Genomic DNA, 24,147 nt, shown 5'->3' on the forward strand with positions numbered 1-24,147 from the left:
CGACATTGACGTCATCAGTAAAGTGGCAAATGGCTCCTGTAAGACAGCCCAGTTCGGGAACGCACTCGGTGAAACCCGTGCACCTTTCTCCAAAGCGTTAGAAATGTATACATCAGGAACTTCGATACCGATTTAGCGTCGTGGCTGCTGTCGTGCCTGAAGGCTAGGCAACCCGTTTGACACCCCTTGAGTATGGTTTACCTACTTTCGGCCGCTAGAGCAGCTGTCAACATGAACGGATGTCGAAGTCTCTGACACATACATTTGTAATGTGCTCAAATAAGATGTGTGGGTCACACTGAAGGTGTTGCTGAACTGTTGGGGAGGGGAGGGGGGGAGGTTGTATAGGCAAATTTGCGTTTTATTGACGCCCGTGTTCATGTTGCAGTCCCGCGTGATGACAACACAGGAGGATAGAAAACAGAAGGACTGAAAAAGCATAAGTACTCTTTGTTGCTTCGGATGACGTTCAAATTTCGTTGAATGGTTTTAAGCGGTCCCTAGTCGTTTCAACCTCTACACGAGAGCGAACTTATGGCCGCGCTGCACTCCAAAGAAAAGCGATCAAGTTCAACGGGTCTGCAGCCTCACAAATTCCTTACAGAAGGGTTGAAACGTCGGAAGGTGTGAGCAGTGTCAAAGATTGTCAAGAACATCTCCTTGTTTCTCATCGCACAGTGAACTGTCATTTTCGCGGGCTGTGTTGGCCGTGCGGTTCTAGGCACTTCAGTCCGGAACCGCGTGACTGCTACGGTCGCAGGTTTAAATCCTGCCTCGGGCATGGATGTGTGTGATGTCCTTAGGTTACTTAGGTTTTAGTTGTTCTATGTTCTAGGGGACTGATGACCTCAGATGTTGAGTCCCATAGTGCTCAGAGCCATTTGAACCATTTTTGAACTGTCATTTTCGATCGCGAAATGTATGGAAATAAACGCCCCAGAAGAAGGGGTGTTTCAATGATGCCCTTTATGCCGCCCCCTGAGCCCTCTCTCTTGTCGATTCTGAGCAGTGGTGCGTCTGAAATGTTTTGTCCGGCAAGAAAACTGCGCAGTTTTTTTTTTCTATGGGACTTAACTTCTGAGGTCATCAGTCCCCTAGAACTTAGAACTACTTAAACCTAACTAACCTAAGGACATCCCACACATCCATGCCCGAGGCAGGATTCGAACCTGCGACCGCAGCGCACGAGCGGTTCCTGACTGTAGAACCGCTCAGCCACTCCGGCCGGCACTGCGCAGTTTACGTGCTGGGTGTTGCCGATCTGACCTCTATCGCAGAGGCATTAAAAGAAGGGGCGAAATGTCAGTAAGAGCGGTTTTGATGACCATCTCACCGTGTGACACTCCCACGGTGGCGTTGAGCAGAATGGCGGTGAAATTTGTTGCCACTGTGACATCATTGACCCACTTCACAGCTAACATCAAATTCCGAGCTCTGGACTTTTTCCAAATGTGGGTCACGTCGAAGGGCACCACTCTGTTGCACTATTACTAAGGAATGCTGCAGGCATCTGTGATTCAGATTTCAAATTTAGCGTCACAGTGGGTGGGAATTAGGGGGTTTGGAAAACTGATCCTTTGATTCTGTTGCGCAATGTACTTCCCCTACGCATTACGTGCCTGCAGTGTCACAAGGTGCCATTCCATCTGACGGTGGCATGTGGTCACCCCATTCTGCCTCACAATGCAGAAGTGTAAAACTCGTCCCCCTCGACATCTTCATTAGCTTTAAAAGGTGAAGAAGCAGTCACGATGAGTGAAAAAATGCTGAGGAGCCGGCCGCTGCGGCCGAGCGGTTCTAGGCGCTTCAGTCCAGAACCACGCAGCTGCTACAGTCGTAGGTTCGAATCCTGCCTCAGGCATGGATGTGTGTGATGTCCTTGGTTTAAGTAGTTCTAAGCCTAGGGGACTGATGACCTCAGATGTCAAGTCCCATAGTGCTTAGAGCCATTTGAACCATTTTGCTGAGGAGACAGTGTAAACAAAATGCAGGCAGCTGAGGCAACACATACACCTGCTGGAGGATGGGTGCTGCAGCAGAGTGGCTCAGGCATGTCAGCAAAATGCTGTCAGCTGATGTACACTCCTGGAAATTGAAATAAGAACACCGTGAATTCATTGTCCCAGGAAGGGGAAACTTTATTGACACATTCCTGGGGTCAGATACATCACATGATCACACTGACAGAACCACAGGCACATAGACACAGGCAACAGAGCATGCACAATGTCGGCACTAGTACAATGTATATCCACCTTTCGCAGCAATGCAGGCTGCTATTCTCCCATGGAGACGATCGTAGAGATGCTGGATGTAGTCCTGTGGAACGGCTTGCCATGCCATTTCCACCTGGCGCCTCAGTTGGACCAGTGTTCGTGCTGGACGTGCAGACCGCGTGAGACGACGCTTCATCCAGTCCCAAACATGCTCAATGGGGGACAGATCCGGAGATCTTGCTGGCCAGGGTAGTTGACTTACACCTTCTAGAGCACGTTGGGTGGCACGGGATACATGCGGCCGCGCATTGTCCTGTTGGAACAGCAAGTTTCCTTGCCGGTCTAGGAATGGTAGAACGATGGGTTCGATGACGGTTTGGATGTACCGTGCACTATTCAGTGTCCCCTCGACGATCACCAGTGGTGTACGGCCAGTGTAGGAGATCGCTCCCCACACCATGATGCCGGGTGTTGGCCCTGTGTGCCCCGGTCGTATGCAGTCCTGATTGTGGCGCTCACCTGCACGGCGCCAAACACGCATACGACCATCATTGGCACCAAGGCAGAAGCGACTCTCATCGCTGAAGACGACACGTCTCCATTCGTCCCTCCATTCACGCCTGTCGCGACACCACTGGAGGCGGGCTGCACGATGTTGGGGCGTGAGCGGAAGACGGCCTAACGGTGTGCGGGACCGTAGCCCAGCTTCATGGAGACGGTTGCGAATGGTCCTCGCCGATACCCCAGGAGCAACAGTGTCCCTAATTTGCTGGGAAGTGGCGGTGCGGTCCCCTACGGCACTGCGTAGGATCCTACGGTCTTGGCGTGCATCCGTGCGTCGCTGTGGTCCGGTCCCAGGTCGACGGGCACGTGCACCTTCCGCCGACCACTGGCGACAACATCGATGTACTGTGGAGACCTCACGCCCCACGTGTTGAGCAATTCGGCGGTACGTCCACCCGGCCTCCCGCATGCCCACTATACGCCCTCGCTCAAAGTCCGTCAACTGCACATACGGTTCACGTCCACGCTGTCGCGGCATGCTACCAGTGTTAAAGACTGCGATGGAGCTCCGTATGCCACGGCAAACTGGCTGACACTGACGGCGGCGGTGCACAAATGCTGCGCAGCTAGCGCCATTCGACGACCAACACCGCGGTTCCTGGTGTGTCCGCTGTGCCGTGCGTGTGATCATTGCTTGTACAGCCATCTCGCAGTGTCCAGAGCAAGTATGGTGGGTCTGACACACCGGTGTCAATGTGTTCTTTTTTCCATTTCCAGGAGTGTAGAAGACTCAGAGGAGGGGTGGCACAACAGAGTAGTGTGGGCATGTCAGCAAAATGCTGGCAGCTGACGCAGCAGACTCACCTGCTGGTGGAGGGGAGGTGCAGCAGAGTAGCGCGGCGGGCGATGGGGCCCACGGGCAGCAGCCGCCACTGCAGGTGGGACCGGAGCAGCACACCGCCACCTCCTGCAACAGGAACACTCTTCACAGTCACAGCTCACACATGCTGATCTGGAACTTGCTTCTGAGCTCATCTTTACATCACTTTTAGTGTTAAACAGTTTGCAGTACCTTATCTGAATCATCTCTTACCTCACTTGCACAGAGTTATTCGTAACTACCTCTGAGGCCTCAGAAGACGACCGCTGGGTTACTGCAAGGTGGGTAAAATAGAAGTGGACCGGAGGATGGGGTTCCAGGACACAAAGAAACACAGCAGGGGAAAGGAAATGCAGTACTAACCTGACTACAGCAGATGCTGGAAGTGACCACCATTCATCTCTTGGCACATTTGCGCACTGGTTAGAAACTTGCTGAAGGCCGATCGAAACTGGACTGCTGGATTTGCTGCTATCTCATTCGAAATGTTCTGCTACAGTTCTTGAAGACTGTGAGAGTTGTTGCGATACACCTCAGACTTGAGGTGTGAAGTCCTGTATGTCAGGTACTGGGTGTCTATCACGGATGGTCCTCGAGTTTAATGTCCAGTAGTCCCCACACGGCCTCCACGATCTGTCCTTCCTACGTACTAAGTGTAGGGGCGAAGATCACAGGCTGTCTGACTGGCGAATCACGCGCGAATGTAACATTTCTTCGAATATCGCTTTTGTTTCTGTCAGCCTCTCAGGTGTAGTTCTCTGTGCTTGTCGTAGAACTGATTGTCCTGGCATGGTAGAGATATAGTGCACTGTACTGTGTTTAATTCCTTTGGGTGGACCTGTTTAGTCGACTCGTCTGCTGTTCCGGTTGCCTGGTCATCCGAAATATTCCGATTTTCCTCTTCATATCGTAATTCCTCAGATAAGGAGCTGCTAACTGCCTGCAGCTTCTCACAAGTTTTTTGCCTTTTAGTGTCTGATGATGTACTGTTGTCTGTCAAATTTAACAAACATTCTCCCTATAAGTCGACCGCCAATGTGAATCGTGCTAGAAAATCAGCATCAAATAAAGCTTCTGATATATCAGCTATCACAAAAGACCGTGGAAATTGCTTGAAGAAATCGACATCAATCTTGCACGCTTCATGCCCGTATGTGTTAATTACAGAGTTATTCACTGCTGTCAAATGTGGCTGTACATCTTGTTAGTTTCGTGGTGCGAGCTGATGTCTCACCCGGTATCCACCAAAAACCTTGTGCCCGTATTTCTGTCTAATATGTACAAGCAGAAGGAGACGTATACAGTGATGGTTGCTGCTTGTTAAATGAAAACACTACACTCTTGCTGCGCGTACCTTGGCTCTTTGAGTAGGAGAAGCGTCTCTCCCAACACAATTTATGTACATCCTGTGCCGGCTTCTTGTTTTACATCTAGCCCGATTTATCGTCTGATTAATGTTAACTTGTCGTCGCTGTTGCGAGCGCAGGAGGAGCTGGCCACTGTTCGCGAACAGCTGAGCGTGTTGATGGGCGCGGTCAGCTGTCTTCAGGCTGCTGCCTCGGAGTGTAGCGGCAGTGGGGAGTCTGGTGCGTCGCAAGGTACACCCCAGGTGTTACATGCTTCACCCACTGTCCCTGCTGTCGAGACATCTTCGCGGGTACCGGGCGCGGTTTGGCCACCCTCTCCCCAAGGGGAGTGGCGGGTTCAGCGGCGTTCGCGGCGTACGAGGCGGAGGGTCAATGCGGAAGCTGGCCTTGTAGCATCGCCCGCTCTGCCTGTGAGTGGACATGTGGCCGCTCCTTCAGCAAGGTCCGAGCAGGCACACGGGGGGAGGGGTTTATTAGTTATTGGGAGCTCCAACGTTAGGCGGGTGATGGAGCCCCTTAGGGAAATAGCGGGAAGGTCGGGGAAGAAGGCCAGTGTTCACTCTGTCTGCTTGCCGGGGGGTCTCATCCGAGATGTGGAGGAGGCCCTACCGGCGGCGATAGAGAGCACTGGGGGCACCCGACTGCAAATTGTTGCTCATGTCGGCACCAATGACTCATGCCGTCTGGGTTCAGAGGTCATCCTCAGTTCGTACAGGCGGTTGGCGGAATTGGTGAAGGCGGAAAGCCTCGCTCGCGGGGTGGAATCAGAGCTAACTATTTGTAGTATCGTTCCCAGAACCGATCGCGGTCCTCTGGTTTGGAGCCGAGTGGAAGGCTTAAACCAGAGGCTCAGACGATTCTGCGGAGATCTGGGGTGCAAATTTCTCGACCTCCGCTATCGGGTGGAGAAATGTAGGGTCCCCCTGAATAGGTCAGGCGTGCACTACACGCCGGAAGCGGCTACAAGGGTAGCGGAGTACGTGTGGAGTGCACATGGGGGCTTTTTAGGTTAGAGAAACCCCTCCTTAGGCCCGACAAGACGCCTCCTGAGACGCGACAAGGTAGGAGTAGGCAAAATGCAACAGGGAATAACAATATTAATGTGCTAATAGTAAACTGCAGGAGCGTCTATAGAAAGGTCCCAGAACTGCTCTCATTAATACACGATCACAACGCCCATATAGTACTAGGGACAGAAAGTTGGCTGAAACCAGACGTAAACAGTAATGAAATCCTAAACTCAGATTGGAATGTATACCGCAGAGACAGGCTGAACAGTGGAGGAGGCGTGTTTATAGCGATAAGAAGTGCAATAGTATCGAAGGAAATTGACGGAGATCCGAAATGTGAAATGATTTGGGTGAAGGTCGCGGTTAAAGCAGGCTCAGACATGGTAATTGGATGTCTCTATAGGCCCCCTGGCTCAGCAGCTGTTGTGGCTGAGCACCTGAAGGATAATTTGGAAAATATTTCCAGTAGATTTCCCCACCATGTTATAGTTCTGGGTGGAGATTTTAATTTGCCGGATATAGACTGGGCGACACAAACGTTCATAACGGGTGGCAGGGACAAAGAATCCAGTGAAATTTTTTAAAGTGCTTCATCTGAAAACTACCTTGAGCAGTTAAACAGAGAACCGACTCGTGGCGATAACATATTAGACCTTCTGGTGACAAACAGACCCGAACTATTTGAAAAAGTTAACGCAGAACAGGGAATCAGCGATCATAAAGCGGTTACGGCATCGATGATTTCAGCCGTAAATAGGAATATTAAAAAGGGTAGGAAGATTTTTCTGTTTAGAAAAAGTGACAAAAAGCAGATTTCAGAGTACCTGTTGGCTCAACACAAAAGTTTTGTCTCAAGTACAGATAGTGTTGAGGATCAGTGGACAAAGTTCAAAACCGTCGTACATTATGCGTTAGATGGGTATGTGCCAAGCAAGATCGTAAGAGATGGAAAAGAGCCACCGTGGTACAACAACCGAGTTAGAAAACTGCTGCGGAAGCAAAGGGAACTTCACAGCAAACATAAACATAGCCAAAGCCTTGCAGACAAACAAAAAATACGCGAAGCTAAATGTAGTGTGAGGAGGGCTATGCGAGAGGCGTTCAATGAATTCGAAAGTAAAGTTCTATGTACTGACTTGGCAGAAAATCCTAAGAAATTTTGGTCTTATGTCAAAGCGGTAGGTGGATCAAAACAAAATGTCCAGACACTCTGTGACCAAAATGGTACTGAAACAGAGGATGACAGACTAAAGGCCGAAATACTAAATGTCTTTTTCCAAAGTTGTTTCACAGAGGAAGATTGCACTGTAGTTCCTTCTCTAGATTGTCGCACAGATGACAAAATGGTAGATATCGAAATAGATGACAGAGGGATAGAGAAACAATTAAAATCGCTCAAAAGAGGAAAGGCCGCTGGACCTGATGGAATACCAGTTTGATTTTACACACAGAGTACGCGAAGGAACTTGCCCCCCTTCTTGCAGCGGTGTACCGTAGGTCTCTAGAAGAGCGTAGCGTTCCAAAAGATTGGAAAAGGGCACAGGTCATCCCCGTTTTCAAGAAGGGACGTCGAACAGATGTGCAGAACTATAGACCTATATCTCTAACGTCGATCAGTTGTAGAATTTTGGAACACGTATTGTGTTCGAGTATAATGACTTTTCTGGAGACGAGAAATCTACTCTGTAGGAATCAGCATGGGTTTCGAAAAAGACGGTCATGTGAAACCCAGCTCGCGCTGTTCGTCCACGAGACTCAGAGGGCCATAGACACGGGTTCCCAGGTAGATGCCGTGTTTCTTGACTTCCGCAAGGCGTTCGATACAGTTCCCCACAGTCGTTTAATGAACAAAGTAAGAGCATATGGACTATCAGACCAATTGTGTGATTGGATTGAAGAGTTCCTAGATAACATGACGCAGCATGTTATTCTCAATGGAGAGAAGTCTTCCGAAGTAAGAGTGATTTCAGGTGTGCCGCAGGGGAGTGTCATAGGACCGTTGCTATTCACAATATACATAAATGACCTGGTGGATGACATCGGAAGTTCACTGAGGCTTTTTGCAGATGATGCTGTGGTGTATCGAGAGGTTGTAACAATGGAAAATTGTACTGAAATGCAGGAGGATCTGCAGCGAATTGACGCATGGTGCAGGGAATGGCAATTGAATCTCAATGTAGACAAGTGTAATGTGCTGCGAATACACAGAAAGATAGATCCTTTATCATTTAGCTACAATAGCAGGTCAGCAACTGGAAGCAGTTAATACCATAAATTATCTGGGAGTACGCATTAGGAGTGATTTAAAATGGAATGATCATATAAAGTTGATCGTCGGTAAATCAGATGCCAGACTGAGATTCACTGGAAGAATCCTAAGGAAATGCAATCCGAAAACAAAGGAAGTAGGTTACAGTACGCTTTTTCGCCCACTGCTTGAATACTGCTCAGCAGTGTGGGATCCGTACCAGATAGGGTTGATACAAGACATAGAGAAGATCCAACGGAGAGCAGCGCGCTTCGTTACAGGATCATTTAGTAATCGCGAAAGCGTTACGGAGATGATAGATAAACTCCAGTGGAAGACCCTGCAGGAGAGACGCTCAGTAGCTCGGTACGGGCTTTTGTCAAAGTTTCGAGAACATACCTTCACCGAAGAGTGAAGCAGTATATTGCTCCCTCCTACGTATATCTCGCGAAGAGACCATGAGTATAAAATCAGAGAGATTAGAGCCCACACAGAGGCATACCGACAATCCTTCTTTCCACGAACAATACGAGACTGGAATAGAAGGGAGAACCGATAGAGGTACTGAAGGTACCCTCCGCCACACACCGTCTGGTGGCTTGCGGAGTATGGATGTAGATGTAGATATGCGTTCTAAGGACTTCTATTGTAGCTTTTAAAATCTCTACTCCCGTTTGAAGTGTTTGTCGCATGTCGTGGCGTGACTGTGGAGCAGTGTACAGTCGTGACTCCGGTTTCGCCTTGCTCACCACAGTGGTTATCGTAAGCGGAACATGTCGGCATCACTGCCACTGTTGCGGTTGGCTCGTGCGTCTCGTAAGTTTTGTCCGCGGCAAGTAGTGGTTTGTCAGCTGATGTCTCCTCGTACAGGGCTATTACAAATTATTGAAGCGATTTCATAAATTCACTGTAGCTCCATTAATTGACATATGGGCACGACACACTACAGATACGTAGAAAAACTCATAAAGTTTTGTTCGGCTGAAGCCGCACTTCAGGTTTCTGCCGTCAGAGCGCTCGAGAGCGCAGTGAGACAAAATGACGACAGGAGCCGAAAAAGCGTATGTCGTGCTTGAAATGCACTCACATCAGTCAGTCATAACAAAAAAATGGCTCTGAGCACTATGGGACTCAACTGCTGTGGTCATAAGTCCCCTAGAACTTAGAACTACTTAAACCTAACTAACCTAAGGACAGCACACAACACCCAGCCATCACGAGGCAGAGAAAATCCCTGACCCCGCCGGGAATCGAACCCGGGAACACGGGCGTGGGAAGCGAGAACGCTACCGCACGACCACGAGCTGCGGGCTCAGTCATAACAGTGCAACGGCACTTCAGGACGAAGTTCAACAAAGATCCACCAACTGCTAACTCCATTCGGCGATGGTATGCGCAGTTTAAAGCTTCTGGATGCCTCTGTAAGGGGAAATCAACGGGTCGGCCTGCAGTGAGCGAAGAAACGGTTGAACGCGTGCGGGCAAGTTTCACGCGTAGCCCGCGAAAAATTGGCTCGTGCCACAACTGGAGACCGACAGCGCCGACTTCATCTTTCAACAGGATGGTGCTCCACCGCACTTCCATCATGATGTTCGGCATTTCTTAAACAGGAGATTGGAATACCGATGGATCGGTCGTGGTGGAAATCATGATCAGCAATTCATGTCATGGCCTCGACGCTCTCCCGACTTAACCCCATGCGATTTCTTTCTGTGGGGTTATGTGAAAGATTCAGTGTTTAAACCTCCTCTACCAAGAAACGTGCCAGAACTGCGAGCTCGCATCAACGATGCTTTCGAACTCATTGATGGGGACATGCTGCGCCGATTGTGGGAGGAACTTGATTATCGGCTTGATGTCTGCCGAATCACTAAAGGGGCACGTATCGAACATTTGTGAATGCCTAAAAAAACTTTTTGAGTTTTTGTCCGTGTGTGCAAAGCATTTTGAAAATATCTCAAATAATAAAGTTATTGTAGAGCTGTGAACTCGCTTCAATCATTTGTAATAACCCTGTATATGGCTACCGCAGCCCTTGCTTGTGCTGGATGCTGTCAACCATCAACCTGCCAAAGACTATGGGGCTATGTACTAGGATGCGTAAATGTCGCCAGTATTCCGACGGCGTCCTATCTTCCCGCTTCTCTTGGTACGGTGCCTGCCTCACTCTGATGTCAACTCACTTCATGCACCGAGAAATTAACACTTCTTCCAGTCTCCTCACTATAACGTCTCATATTAACGCCGAGGTTACTAATCACCAAACTAAAATTCTCGTAATTGTTGTCTACTCTCTGTTGTTGAAATATACTTTCCAATTCAGCGGACCATGAATGTGGCTCGGAAAGAGTGATCGTAATTGCAACCATTGAGTGGGTCAGTGCTGGAACTAGGGGGTAGATCCATTTCTGTTCCTTGCTGTGGTCGTGCTGTAGCAACCTTCGGCGTTTCTGACGTTGTTAGCTTACTAGGGTGCGCTGGCGTTGTTCAATCAGTGTCATTTCTTTGGTCCAGCACATACTTGAAGTTTGTATTTTCCGAGAGATGTAGCTGCAAGTTTTCTGTTCCATTCTGAAACCTGTGAATTTCTTCCGTTTTCGGACAGAATCGTGCTCCACCGTCGTTCATTGTTCTAACTGCTTAGGTTTTGCCGTAATCTTAGGCCGACCAACGAAAAGTCTGAAAATCCTTAAATGGAGGTAACCAATTATGTAGTCGTGTATCTACACCACATACAATATTTGAAGTGAAATATGAGTGGAACTGATTGGTTACAAACCGCGGGTCTGCTACGGTCGCAGGTTCGAATCCTGCCTCGGGCATGGGTGTGTGTGATGTCCTTAGGTTAGTTAGGTTTAAGTAGCTCTAAGTTCTAGGGGACTTATGACCTAAGATGTTGAGTCCCATAGTGCTCAGAGCCCCCTGCTTGGTTACAATCTTGCCAAAACCATTCAACAACGCTAAGACATTAAATAACTTGACGACAAAGATAAAGACCAACAACCACCAAAATAACACCTCGCGCTTCCTGACATCACGTTGCGCAAGTGCACGAAAAAAATAACACTGCCACAGTTTAACAGTTCAGTTTGTGTGCGTAAAATAAATATATACAACTTGCAATAAGTTATGATAATTTAATTCGAATGATGAATACATCTAAACAGAGCTTCTTTTTAAATGCTTCACCTCTGACGGGTTGTGATTTCAACTGTTTTGCAAGATATTCTAACGGTCTGTACAGTATGAATCCCTCTTGCTCAACCTCGTGATGTGTATTCCTATCGCCAAGTCAAAAGTCTAATTAAAAGATTAGCAAAGTGCCCTGCATTTGCTACAAAAACAGCGAGAATTATCCTCAAGGGAAAATGCAATTAAAATGCATTCGATCGTGCAGCAACAATTCAGTGCTCCTGTTTTCACCTCAATGATTCCATCTGCTTGGTGTGCATCAGTACTAATTGAGGAAAGTCTTTCATTTAAAAACTTGAATGAAGTATGCTTTCCACTCAAGCACATTTTAGAAAAATGTTCTTGCTAAGAAAATGCATTGATAAAACGTGCATGGTGTGAACAGTGTTTGTGTTTTAAATGTTTCTTTGACGATTATCACCTTAAAAATACACTGAAACGCTAAAGAAACTGGTATAGGCACGCGTATTCAAATACAGAGATATGTAAACAGGCAGAATACGGCGCTGCGGTCGGCAACGCCTATATAAGACAAGTGTCTGGCGTAGTTGATACATCGGTTACTGCTGCTAGAATAGCATATTATCAAGATTTAAGTGAGTTTGACCTTTGTGCTATAATCGGCACACGAGCGATGGAACACAGCATTGTGGTGTCACCGCCAGACACCACACTTGCTAGGTGGTAGCGTTTAAATCGGCCGCGGTCCGCTAGTATACGTCGGACCCGCGTGTCGCCACTGTCAGTGATTGCAGACCGAACGCCGCCACACGGTAGGTCTAGAGAGACGTCCTAGCACTCGCCCCAGTTGTACAGCCGACTTTGCTAGCGAAGCTACACTGACAAATAGCGCTCTCATTTGGCGAGACGATAGTTAGCATAGCCTTCAGCTACGTCAGTTGCTACGGCCTAGCAAGCCGCCAGTATCATTTAATATTTATCGATGGATGCCTGTACTGTCAGACCGATGTTCTCCAATTGTGGATTAAAGTTACGTATTCCAAGAGCTTTGTACTTTATTTATTAGACTCAACTCCTTTAACTGTTCCAGACCTCACGCCAGTCTGCGTGAGCTTAAACGCGTGCATTTCGGCCTCCTCTAGCAACACGGTGTTGGCGCTTCTGCCAACACATCAAGCATCTCCGAGGTAACGATGAAGCGGGAATTTTCCATTACGACCATTTCACGAGTGTACCGTGAATATCAGGAATCGGGTAAAACATCAAATCACTGACATCGCCGCGGCCGGAAAATGATCCAGCAAGAGTGAGATCAACAACGACAGAAGAGAATCGTTCAACGTGACAGAAATGCAACCTTTCCACAAATTGCTGAAAATTTCAATGCTGAGTCTTCAACGTGTCTCAGCGCGCGAACCATTCAACGAAACATCATCGATATGGGCTTTCAGAGTGGAAGACCCCTCGTGTACCCTTGATGACTGCACGACACAATGCTTTACGCTTCGCATGGGCCCATCAACACCGATATTGGGCTGTTGATGACTGGAAATATCGTGCCTGTTCGGACGAGTCTCGTTTCAAATAGTGTCGAGCGGATAGACGTGTCCGGGTATGGAGACATCAATCCATGGACCTTGCATGTTAGCAGGTGACTGTTCAAGCTGGTGGATGGTCTGTAATGGTGTGGGGCGTGTACGGTTGGAGTAATATGGGACCCCTGATACGTGTAGATACGACTCTGAGACGTGACCAGAACGTAAGCATCTTGTCTGATTACCTGCATCCATTCTGTCCATTGTGCATCCGACGACGGACTTGGTCAATTCCAGCAGGACAATGCGACACCCCACATGCCCAGAACTGCTACAGAGTGGCTCCTAGAAGAATCTTCTGAGTTTAAACATTTCCGCTGGCCACCAAATTCCTCACACATGAACATTATTGTGCATATCCGGTATGCCTTGAACGTGCTGTTAACAAGAGATCTCCACCACCTCGTACTCTAACGGATTTATGGACAGCCCTGCAGGAGTCATGGTGTCAATTTCTTCCAGCACTACTTCAGACGTTAGCCGAGTTCATGCCACGTCGTGTTGCGGCACATCTGCGTGCTCGCGGGGGCCTTACACGATATTAGGCAGATGTACCAGTTTCTTTGGTTCTTCAGGGTATAATTGAACTGCCTGTAATAAATAAAAATCAAATAATTCGTTGATAGAATTTTCTGAAATATTACTTTCATTCAAAACTTCACCCAATTACGAAATTTAATTGTTTAATTATACTCATTATTCAAAGTAAAGTAATCGTAAATAATTGTAAGTTGTGTATATATTAATTTTACGTGTATAAATCGAACTGTTCAACTATATGTAAATAGGTAGCAGCAGTTGTCGAACTGGAGTCACCAATTTATCATCCTGTATATTTACTGACTGCGCCACCAACGGCGGAACAGTTATTCATATATTGCTCACAACGTAATCAGAAAAACTTTCGAGAACGTTTTCTCTTTTCCTACGGTCCACTGAGGTGAAATATTTTAGGAACTTTGAAAGGTGGCTACACTAAGTCACAGCGCCAGAGATTGCGCCAAAGAGTATTATTCCGCCGCCTCCACTGGGGCAGTAGTAGTTCAGAGAATGTCGAGGGCAGTGGTAGTTCAGAGGTTGTCGTGAGTAGTGCTTGTTGAGAGGATGTCGAGAGCTGTACTAGTTGAGAGCATGTCGTGTGCAGTTATTGTTCTGTTGGGCGAGAGAGTAGATGCTGTTCGGTTGGTGTAATGTATATATGGAAGATGCTGCAATGATCATAGTGTATTTTTCGTCAATATATATGGAGGTAACAAAATTTTTTTATTTCAAATCTCCTTAATAATAATGCATCTTGGTCACAGGTTCAGTCAACAAAGCATCTGGCTCGTGTTCATGTATTAGACTGGTTTCTATGTGCAATTATAGTATTTGTGGTTTTTCAATTAGTTCATTGTAAATGGCGTTTAAAATTTCTTGTCGTATTGAGGAAGAACCGTGCCAGATACATTGAACCACACTACCACACGCAGAACAGTTACAGTTGTGCTTTGTTGTGTCGTAGCTTTTATAGTTACTGGGGACTTAATTAATCAATTGTGTTAACGGAAATTTCCTTTCATTCTTTATTGTTATTCTATGCATTCAGACTGCGTACTAATATTAGTCAGGGCCAACGGGTTACGAGACTTCGTAACCGGACACACAGCTACTAAAACTATTTTCATTCAATTATTAAGCCCCCATGCAACTTCAGTGGGTCATATACTTACTTCTACTCACACAGTTTGAGACGCTGACCGTTGTGGCCGAGCGGTTCTAGGCGCTTGAGTCCGGAACCGCGCTGCTGCTACGATCGCACGTTCGAATCCTGCCTCGGGCATGGATGAGCGTGATGTCCTTAGGTTAGTTAGGTTCAAGTAGTTCTAAGTCTAGGGGACTGATGACCTCAGATATTGTCCCATAGTGGTTAGAGCCATTTGAACAGTGTGAGCCGAATCGGTGAGTCCCAATAAATAAACATAATATAATGATTAATTAGTTTGTCTAAGCGGTTTCGTACATCGATTTTAAGCATTTTTAATGTTCTACAACGACACAAATATCTCAACACAAATATCTCAAAAAAAAAAAAAAAAAAAAAAAAAAGAAAAGCGTGCGAATGTCAACGATGTGGTCATACATTAACCTCTCCCATCTCGGTTCCCATTCCAAAGCGTATGCAATATCCGTAGAGTTTTTAGTTATCCTGAAGAATGTTGTTAATATCAGTAATCTAGACTCACTTACTTTGAGCCAGAATTGTCACAACTCTTTTCCAGGATGCAGCACGTTCTCAACAGAGAATGAGGCAGTTCCGGGAAAGCAAAGAACAGCGGCAGTATCGGTCACGTTCTCAGGCTTGCTCTCCATTGTTCTTCTATGTTGTGTAGTATTACGGGAAGACGGCAGGCAACAACAAGCTCATAAATCAACGATGTGCGGGCGAATTACGGAACCGGTAACTTGAGAGCTTTGCCTGTCACGGTCACTTACAGGCGAGAGCATTGTTCGTAGCAGCAGTTCGGCGAAACCGTCGAGGAAAAGAATCTCGTGTGTTCCAAGATAATAATTTGCAAATTACGAGCGTCTGTGGCACACTTAATAAAGCTCTGCCTACACAGCTACGATTGATAATGGCGTAACTCGGACTGGAAAAGACCTGTTGAAATGCTGTTTAAGAGGTACAGCAGTTTAAACAAAGGTGGTAGCTTTTCTGTACACAGTACGGTTCAAATGGCTCTGAGCACTATGAGAGGTAACTGGTGAGGTCATCAGTCCCCTAGAACTTAGAACTACTTGAACATAACTAACCTAAGGACATCACTCACATCCATGACCGAGGCAGGATTCGAACCTGCGACCGTAGCGGTCGCACGGTTCCAGACTGTAGTGCCTAGAACCACTCGGCCACCCCGGCCGGCATACACAGTATTGGTAAAGACAACAAGCTCCCTTCGATGGATCCTCTCTCCTATATCATTTTCTTCATACCATCCAGGTGGTGGTCCACAGCCTGCATTCGAGTAACTTTGCTTGCCCATCGTCAGTCTGTAAACAACAGAGCAGATTCCATGAAGGTTACAGTTTCAGTCGTGCAGTACTTTGGTAGAGGTCGATCGTGCTACGAGTGCTCTGCTTTGCCATTCGCACTTTTATATCTGCCAGAATGGCAACATAGTACAGCCTGCACTTCACACGTCAACCACAAGATTATGGCCACCTTCCTAATAGCAGGTGCCAGTGTCTCCACCTTTGGCACGGATAATAGCGGTGACGGGTCGTTGCGTGGAAGCAATGAGACCTAGGTAGGTCGTAGTAGCAACTTGGCACCACGTGTGCACACATAAATCGTCTGAATCCCGTAAATTCCGTGAAGAGGGTCGATGAAATCTGACGCCACGTTCAATCACATCCTAGATGTGTTCGATGGAGTTTAGATCTGGCGAGCTGGGGGACCAGCGCATCAATTCGAACTCGGCAGTGTATTCCTTGAACCACTCCATCTCACTTCTGGCCTTGTGACATGGCACATTTTCTTGTTGAAAAATGTCAGTGCCGTCGGGAAACACGGTCGTTATGAAGGTCTACAACCAGTGTACTACACTCCTCGGCCGTTATGGTGTCTTGCACGAGTCCCATTGGACTCGTGGACGCCCACGTGAATGTTCCCCAAAGGATAATGGAGCTCCTGCCAGCTTGTCTCCGTCCTGCAGTACAGGTGACAAGGAACATTTCCCCTGTAAGACGACAGATTCGGGCCGTCCCATCGGCATGGTGAGGAAGGTATCATGCATCAGACCATGCAACGCTCTGCCACTGCCCCAGCGTCCTGTGCCTGTTCCAGTCGTAGTTGCCGATGCCACGGTGTTAACATTGGCACGTGTGCGAGGTGCCGGGGCTAGCAGTGTACTTAACACTAAATTCTTCTAGAATCTAACTATGTAAATAATGCTCTAAGCCCCCCCTATTCTAACTCCGACTTTTGCTGTTGCACATGGATTAAAAAGATACGCAAACTGACTGTGATCAACCCTGCAAGTGGAGTAGAAAAGAGTTTGGCACCTGCAATAATTTAATTTGATAATAAGTGAGAAATGATAGGGTTGCTCTACCGATTAACAGAATGAAAGTTCTGTCCAAAATAACAATATGATTTATTAAGACTAAACACAAAATAATAAACAAAAACACATGAAACATTTATAATACATCAAATTGGCTCATATTGGATACTCAAACAAACGCTATGAAAGTGAAGTTGCCCTAAACTAGATTGTGAGGTTTATGACGAAGTGGTATGTGGAGCCAATTCCTTGCCACTCAAATCTTAAGAGAGACACACAGCTAACCCAACATTAATTGCTGCTACTCAAGACAGAACAAAGTTAGAAAAAGACGAACAGGCGCGCTCTGCTGAGCTCTGATTATCACCTAGGAAAATCCCTATCTGCCGGTGCTGCGGACATACATTACCAAACTGTCTTCTTAACTGCCAGAACACGATCTGGCGTACCGGAGGCGATGGCTGGTTGCTTCGACGTCCTCGACCGAAAGACGAGAGCCGACTACCCCCAAGAGCACCCCTAAAACCGAACACAGAACATTCCCGCCCCCACGACAGTGGCCGTGGTTAACCGTTCCAATCAGCAACTCGAAAACCGGCGGAAAATTCCACTCCATTGCCGGAACACTACCATTCCACCAATGGAGATTCTTGGCGCCAATTTCTGCGCCGATTTTGCTACGTCACGAAGCTATGCCCTGAGTAAGCCAATCACAGTTACGATTTTGCAGAAAGCGCGGGAATTTTCCCGCCACAACTGCCTGGGTACACGAGTCATTCCCACGCCTCGCTGGTAGCCCGCCAGAAAGTGTTTTCACTAAGTTTCTGCGAAGTAACGGAACCTCTAGCCCAGCCGCTACTCCAGGCTCCTGCGGGTGTGCCTCTTGACAATGTCGGCGTCTGGAAAGCATTCACTCGACTCTCTCACACCCGTCGGCTTACCCTTTCAAAGTCAGCAGAGCCCGCCTGTCACCGGACCACCCGGGTGACGAGAGACACTGTGTGGGAAGTCCGCGTGTGAAGGAATAGCAACTTTCCACCGCATGCAATTAGAGAGGAGAATCGTAAGATAGAAATATGAGAGGGGGCTCATGCCACCTCTCACGTGCACTGGTCCTCGGCTGCGGAGGCTCATCCTTAGGAGTGTTCGGTGCACTGTGTGTTCACACACACTTGTACTCTGCCCAACATTAAAATCTGCTGTTAGTTCCGTCACAGTTCGCCGCCTGTCCTGTTTTACTAGTTTGCACAGCCTACGACGTCCGACACCTGTGAAGAGGGGTGGCCGCCCAACCACACGACGTCTGGACGTGGTTTCACCTTGGTTTCGCCACGTGTTGAAGACATTCACTGCCACGCGGGGTAGCCGCACGGTCTAGGGCGTCTTGTCACGGTGCGCAAGGCTCCTCCTGTCGAAGGTTCGAGTCCTCCCTCGGGCATGGGTTTGTGCGTTCTCCTTAGCATAAGTTAGTTTAAGATAGATTAAGTAGTATGTAAGCCTAGGGACCAATGACCTCAGCAGTTTGGTCCCATAAGACCTTACCACCACCACAACCGCCACCACCACCACCACCACCACCTTTGTCCGCCGCTCGTGGTCTCGCGGTAGCGTTCTCGCTTCCCGAGCACGGGGTCCCAGGTTCGATTCACGGCGGGGTCAGGGATTTTCACCTGCCTCGAGATGACTGGGTGTTTGTGTTGTCCTCATCATTTCATCATCATCCAGGAAAGTGGCGAAATTGGACTGAGCAAAGATTGGGTAATTGTACAGGCGCTGATAACCACGCAGTTGCGCGCCCCACAAACCAAACGTCATCATCATCACCACCACCACCACCACCAAGACACTCACCATCGCACTCCTCGAACACCCGACAAACGTGCAGTTTCCGAAATGCTCGTGCCGAGCCTCCGGGCTATCACAATCTGCCCTCGGTCAAACTCAGATAGATCACGCGCCATCCTTACTTTGTACACGGGTAGCACACAGACTGACACTAGATGCACCGTGCGTGTGTCTGACTAGCAGTCATTCTTCGCCAGGTGATGCTGCCATCGCCCGGATCCGTTTATATCTTTAGCAGGTCGATGGTCATAATGTTCTGGCTGATCAGTGTGTACAGCCGACTTTGCTAGCGATGGTTCACTGACTACATACCCTCTCATTTGCCGAGACGACAGTTTAGCATAGCCTTCAGCTACGTCATTTGCTACGACCTAGCAAGGCGCCATATTCAGTTACTATGTCTTCTGAACAGATAATATTGTGACTCATGTACCGTCAAGAGCGACGTTCATCATTAATGGATTAAAGTTAAGTATCAAACTAATTACGTCCGCTTTTGTCGTGTTCCAGAGCCCACGTCAGTATGGTCCTTCCCTCCTCACGCCAGCCTGCGTGAGCTAAACGCGTGCATTTCGGCCTCCAATAGTAACACGGTGTTGGCTCTTCGGCCAACACAACAATCAGTGTATAGCTTTACACACAAAGAAGTGAAGATCTGAATATAGTTATGTGATCCAAATTGAAAGTCACTTGATTAGTTTGAAATGTAAAAAATATAGATGTAAATGTCGTATGGTTTTGTTGACTGGAAAATCCCATGGGTGGATTCAACCACTACGCTGGAAAGTGTGCTCTTCCTCGCACACATTGGGCCCTTTCCTCGCGGATACCTGAGAGATAGGTCGTATGTGATTTGTGGAGTGTAGGTGAGTGTTACGGATGCGTCTGCAGGGCGCTGTTATGTTTGTGTTGTACGGTGGGAAAGTGGACTGGTGACGTCAGAAAACATGCCGGGCCAAACTCGGACAGACAGACCAGCCATTGCGAGCGTAATGCGTGGGGAACTCTGGGGCAGACATTTATCTACCAATCAGTGTCAAATAGCCGATAACGATGATGGTAATGATAATGCCACTGAGAATGTACCACCAAATTTAGTGGCTAAAACGTTTACCGATACGGCAGTTATAATTGTGCGTAAAGTCGTAACCAACCGAAATATACTATCAGCACGAAAAGCACCACAGCCTGTAGCATCAATGATATATATATGTGTGTGTGTGTGTGTGTGTGTGTGTGTGTGTGTGTGTGTGTGTGTGTGTGTATGTGTGACTACAGGTGAAGGAATTCCGGCGACAGGCTTGGCGTTTGAACTAGAGCGTTAAATTTCCGCTACACCAACAAAAGTTTGAACGTTGTAGATTCAACCAAATACCTAGGATTTACAATCACAAACAACTTAAATTGGAGCCACCAAATAACAAATGTTGTGGGGAAGGTGAACCACAGGCTGCGTTTTGTTGGTAGAGCGTTAAATTTCCGCTACACCAACAAAAGTTTGAACGTTGTAGATTCAACCAAATACCTAGGCTTTACAATCACAAACAACTTAAATTGGAGCCACCAAATAACAAATGTTGTGGGGAAGGTGAACCACAGACTGCGTTTTGTTGGTAGAACATTTAGAAAATGCAACAAAACTACTAAATGGGTCTCCTACACTTAGCTTGTTCGCCCTCTGCTAGAATATCCTTATCGGATAGGATTGAAGGAGCACATCTAGAAGGTCTGAAGAATGCCAGGTCGTTTTTTACTCTCCCGAAATAGTGGAGAAAGTGTAGCGGGTATAAGGGAGTTGACTCGGTAATCGTTGAAACAAAGGCGTTTCTCGTTGCGAAGGGATTATTTCGTGAAATTAACATCAACAACTCTCTGCTGCGAATGCTAGCCAAAGGCTTTGTCACGCTGTTAACATCTGTTGTCGCCCGATAACAGAAGTAGGGCAACGTCGTACCAGGTTAGTACTTGTGTGGGGGAAAGATGAAAAAAATGACTCTGAGCACTATGGGACTTAACATCTATGGTCATCAGTCCCCTAGAACTTAGATCTACGTAAAGCTAACTAACCTAAGGACAGCACACAACACCCAGTCATCACGAGGCATATGGGGGAAAGGCCGGGTGCTAACTCCCAAGTGGCGCCCGGCTGAAAAGTCATGCACCACGCCTGTGGCCATACGGCAGCACTATTATTATTATGGTTGTTGTTGTTCCACCGAATGCCGAAATACAGGGTAAAGAAAAAATGCCACACTTAGAGGTCGGCGAGCGATTCCTCATCCAGATTCAAGACAAAAGTTTATCTAGTGAAATCAGATCGGATGTATTTTGAAAAATGTATGAAAACGAGGAGCTGGCAACACTGTCACAGCGTCCAGCGTATCGCAATGTGCAGAGATACGTGCATCACGCCGCACTACCTTGTCAGCCGTCGTAGCTCGCTCAGTAGACTGCTGGGACATCAAGTCCACATCCACCATTGGCGGGATAAATAATAAATTAAGATAAATAATAAATTAAGACATATTTGGGAATTTTTTATTCATGACAGTTATTTGGGGGTCGATATTCTTTCCCAGTCGCATCTCTGTGTAAAAATGCTGTTATGTCGCTGGACGTTTCCAAATCGCGCTTCCTCTGTGAAGTTCTTACCACTAGAGAAACATTGAAGGTTGTTTGATCCAATGTCAGCCTACCTATTCTACCGATGGAAGTGGCGTCACCATGGTACCAAGTCGTTCATAATCTTCTCCCCATCGACGTTCGTCTTTATCACATTGGCCTTAGTGAGACAGACCGATGGAGTCGTTGCCACGAATCGGATACTTTATGTCACCAGTTCGTCGCCTGCGGACACAGACATTAGAGTTGGCTTCGCCGACAAATGGCCTTTCTTGCTAGGACGACGGAAGAAGCAGTAGAGAGTGAGGTTCTCCTGCGTGCCGATTCAAGCTTCTTTCCCAGAACGAAGAACAATACACTTACGTGGCTTGTCGAGCATTATGTTCATTACGTGGTGCGTTGCGTCTGCGACCTGTCCCGTTGAACATGGCAAAGGATGCCACGTTATCAGGAGGATATTTGCTGTAGCTGCTATTTAATTGTCAAGGAGTTGGATGAAGCCTAGAATTCCTTTTCTGCTCGAATGTCTAATTCCTGTTACCTTGCTTTTAATAAACTTGACAGAAAACAAAAAAAAGTTTTGAGTGGGTCATTTTGGTGTTTTCGTTACAGTCCCTTTTCAGCTGTATTGTTAGACAGTTTGTCATTTCTGTGGCCCTATCTGTCTTGTTTTTTTGTTTAGTTAATGAAGTAAACAAAAATGGTTGCAGCCACGACTGGATACGAATTTTTTTCTTTCTCAAGTGGCGGAAACCGTGTAGGATTAACTCCGCTTTCGTTTCTTTTTTTGAGTAACAATTCGTAATGTTTCGAAAAAAATAATAATGAAAAGCGTGGAGATATGATATTTTTGACGTCCGTTCTCTAGTTCTCGTAGTTCACCAATCATTTCAGCCAAGTACCTGTGATGCTGGAAGGCAGTTCCAAATATCTCAAAGACTGTTTGTTGAAGTGTTGCACCATGAAGAACTGTGTCCATATCCCTACACGTTAACTCAACACCAGCGGCCACAAGACCGTATTTGACGAGTCCAGTTTTGCGAATGGCTTTTGCACCAAGTGGAAGATAATGAACATTTTATAAACAACGCGATATCGGCTGACTAATCCAGTTTCACTCGTGAAGGTATTTTCAATCTCCACAACGACCATTATTGGTTGGAGCATAACCCAAATGTCACCTGTGAACTGGCTTTGAGGCACGATTTGGCATAAACCTGTGGCCTGAAATCGTGGAAGGAGTCCTTTTGGGCCCTTACTTACTGCCGCACAATTTACAATATTTTGCCTGACGCATTAGAAAACGTTCCACTTGGCATTCGGCCACAGCTATGGTTTCAGCGTTATGGTGCACTGCTACACTTGATTGAACGTTCGTAACTACACTCCTGGAAATTGAAATAAGAACACCGTGAATTCATTGTCCCAGGAAGGGGAAACTTTATTGACACATTCCTGGGGTCAGATACATCACATGATCACACTGACAGAACCACAGGCACATAGACACAGGCAACAGAGCATGCACAATGTCGGCACTAGTACAGTGTATATCCACCTTTCGCAGCAATGCAGGCTGCTATTCTCCCATGGAGACGATCGTAGAGATGCTGGATGTAGTCCTGTGGAACGGCTTGCCATGCCATTTCCACCTGGCGCCTCAGTTGGACCAGCGTTCGTGCTGGACGTGCAGACCGCGTGAGACGACGCTTCATCCAGTCCCAAACATGCTCAATGGGGGACAGATCCGGAGATCTTGCTGGCCAGGGTAGTTGACTTACACCTTGTAGAGCACGTTGGGTGGCACGGGATACATGCGGACGTGCATTGTCCTGTTGGAACAGCAAGTTCCCTTGCCGGTCTAGGAATGGTAGAACGATGGGTTCGATGACGGTTTGGATGTACCGTGCACTATTCAGTGTCCCCTCGACGATCACCAGTGGTGTACGGCCAGTGTAGGAGATCGCTCCCCACACCATGATGCCGGGTGTTGGCCCTGTGTGCCTCGGTCGTATGCAGTCCTGATTGTGGCGCTCACCTGCACGGCGCCAAACACGCATACGACCATCATTGGCACCAAGGCAGAAGCGACTCTCATCGCTGAAGACGACACGTCTCCATTCGTCCCTCCATTCACGCCTGTCGCGACACCACTGGAGGCGGGCTGCACGATGTTGGGGCGTGAGCGGTAGACGGCCTAACGGTGTGCGGGACCGTAGCCCAGCTTCATGGAGACGGTTGCGAATGGTCGTCGCCGATACCCCAGGAGCAACAGTGTCCCTAATTTGCTGGGAAGTGGCGGTGCGGTCCCCTACGGCACTGCGTAGGATCCTACGGTCTTAGCGTGCATCCGTGCGTCGCTGCGGTCCGGTCCCAGGTCGACGGGCACGTGCACCTTCCGCCGACCACTGGCGACAACATCGATGTACTGTGGAGACCTCACGCCCCACGTGTTGAGCAATTCGGCGGTACGTCCACCCGGCCTCCCGCATGCCCACTATACGCCCTCGCTCAAAGTCCGTCAACTGCACATACGGTTCACGTCCACGCTGTCGCGGCATGCTACCAGTGTTAAAGACTGCGATGGAGCTCCGTATGCCACGGCAAACTGGCTGACACTGACGGCGGCGGTGCACAAATGCTGCGCAGCTAGCGCCATTC

The 24,147-nt window shown here is 47.7% G+C and overlaps 1 protein-coding gene across 1 annotated transcript in view; it reads right to left on the bottom strand.

The window, feature by feature from the left end:
- Positions 1-24,147, bottom strand: part of LOC126150913 (lens fiber major intrinsic protein-like) — a 143,596-nt gene that overhangs the window by 91,086 nt on the left and 28,363 nt on the right. The window contains exon 2 of the mRNA XM_049915907.1: positions 3,585-3,687. Within this exon, the coding sequence (XP_049771864.1) occupies positions 3,585-3,687 (103 nt within the window). The remainder of the gene's footprint in view (positions 1-3,584; positions 3,688-24,147) is intronic.

Source organism: Schistocerca cancellata, chromosome 2 (genome assembly GCF_023864275.1).
Source record: "Schistocerca cancellata isolate TAMUIC-IGC-003103 chromosome 2, iqSchCanc2.1, whole genome shotgun sequence".
NCBI lineage: Eukaryota > Metazoa > Arthropoda > Insecta > Orthoptera > Acrididae > Schistocerca > Schistocerca cancellata.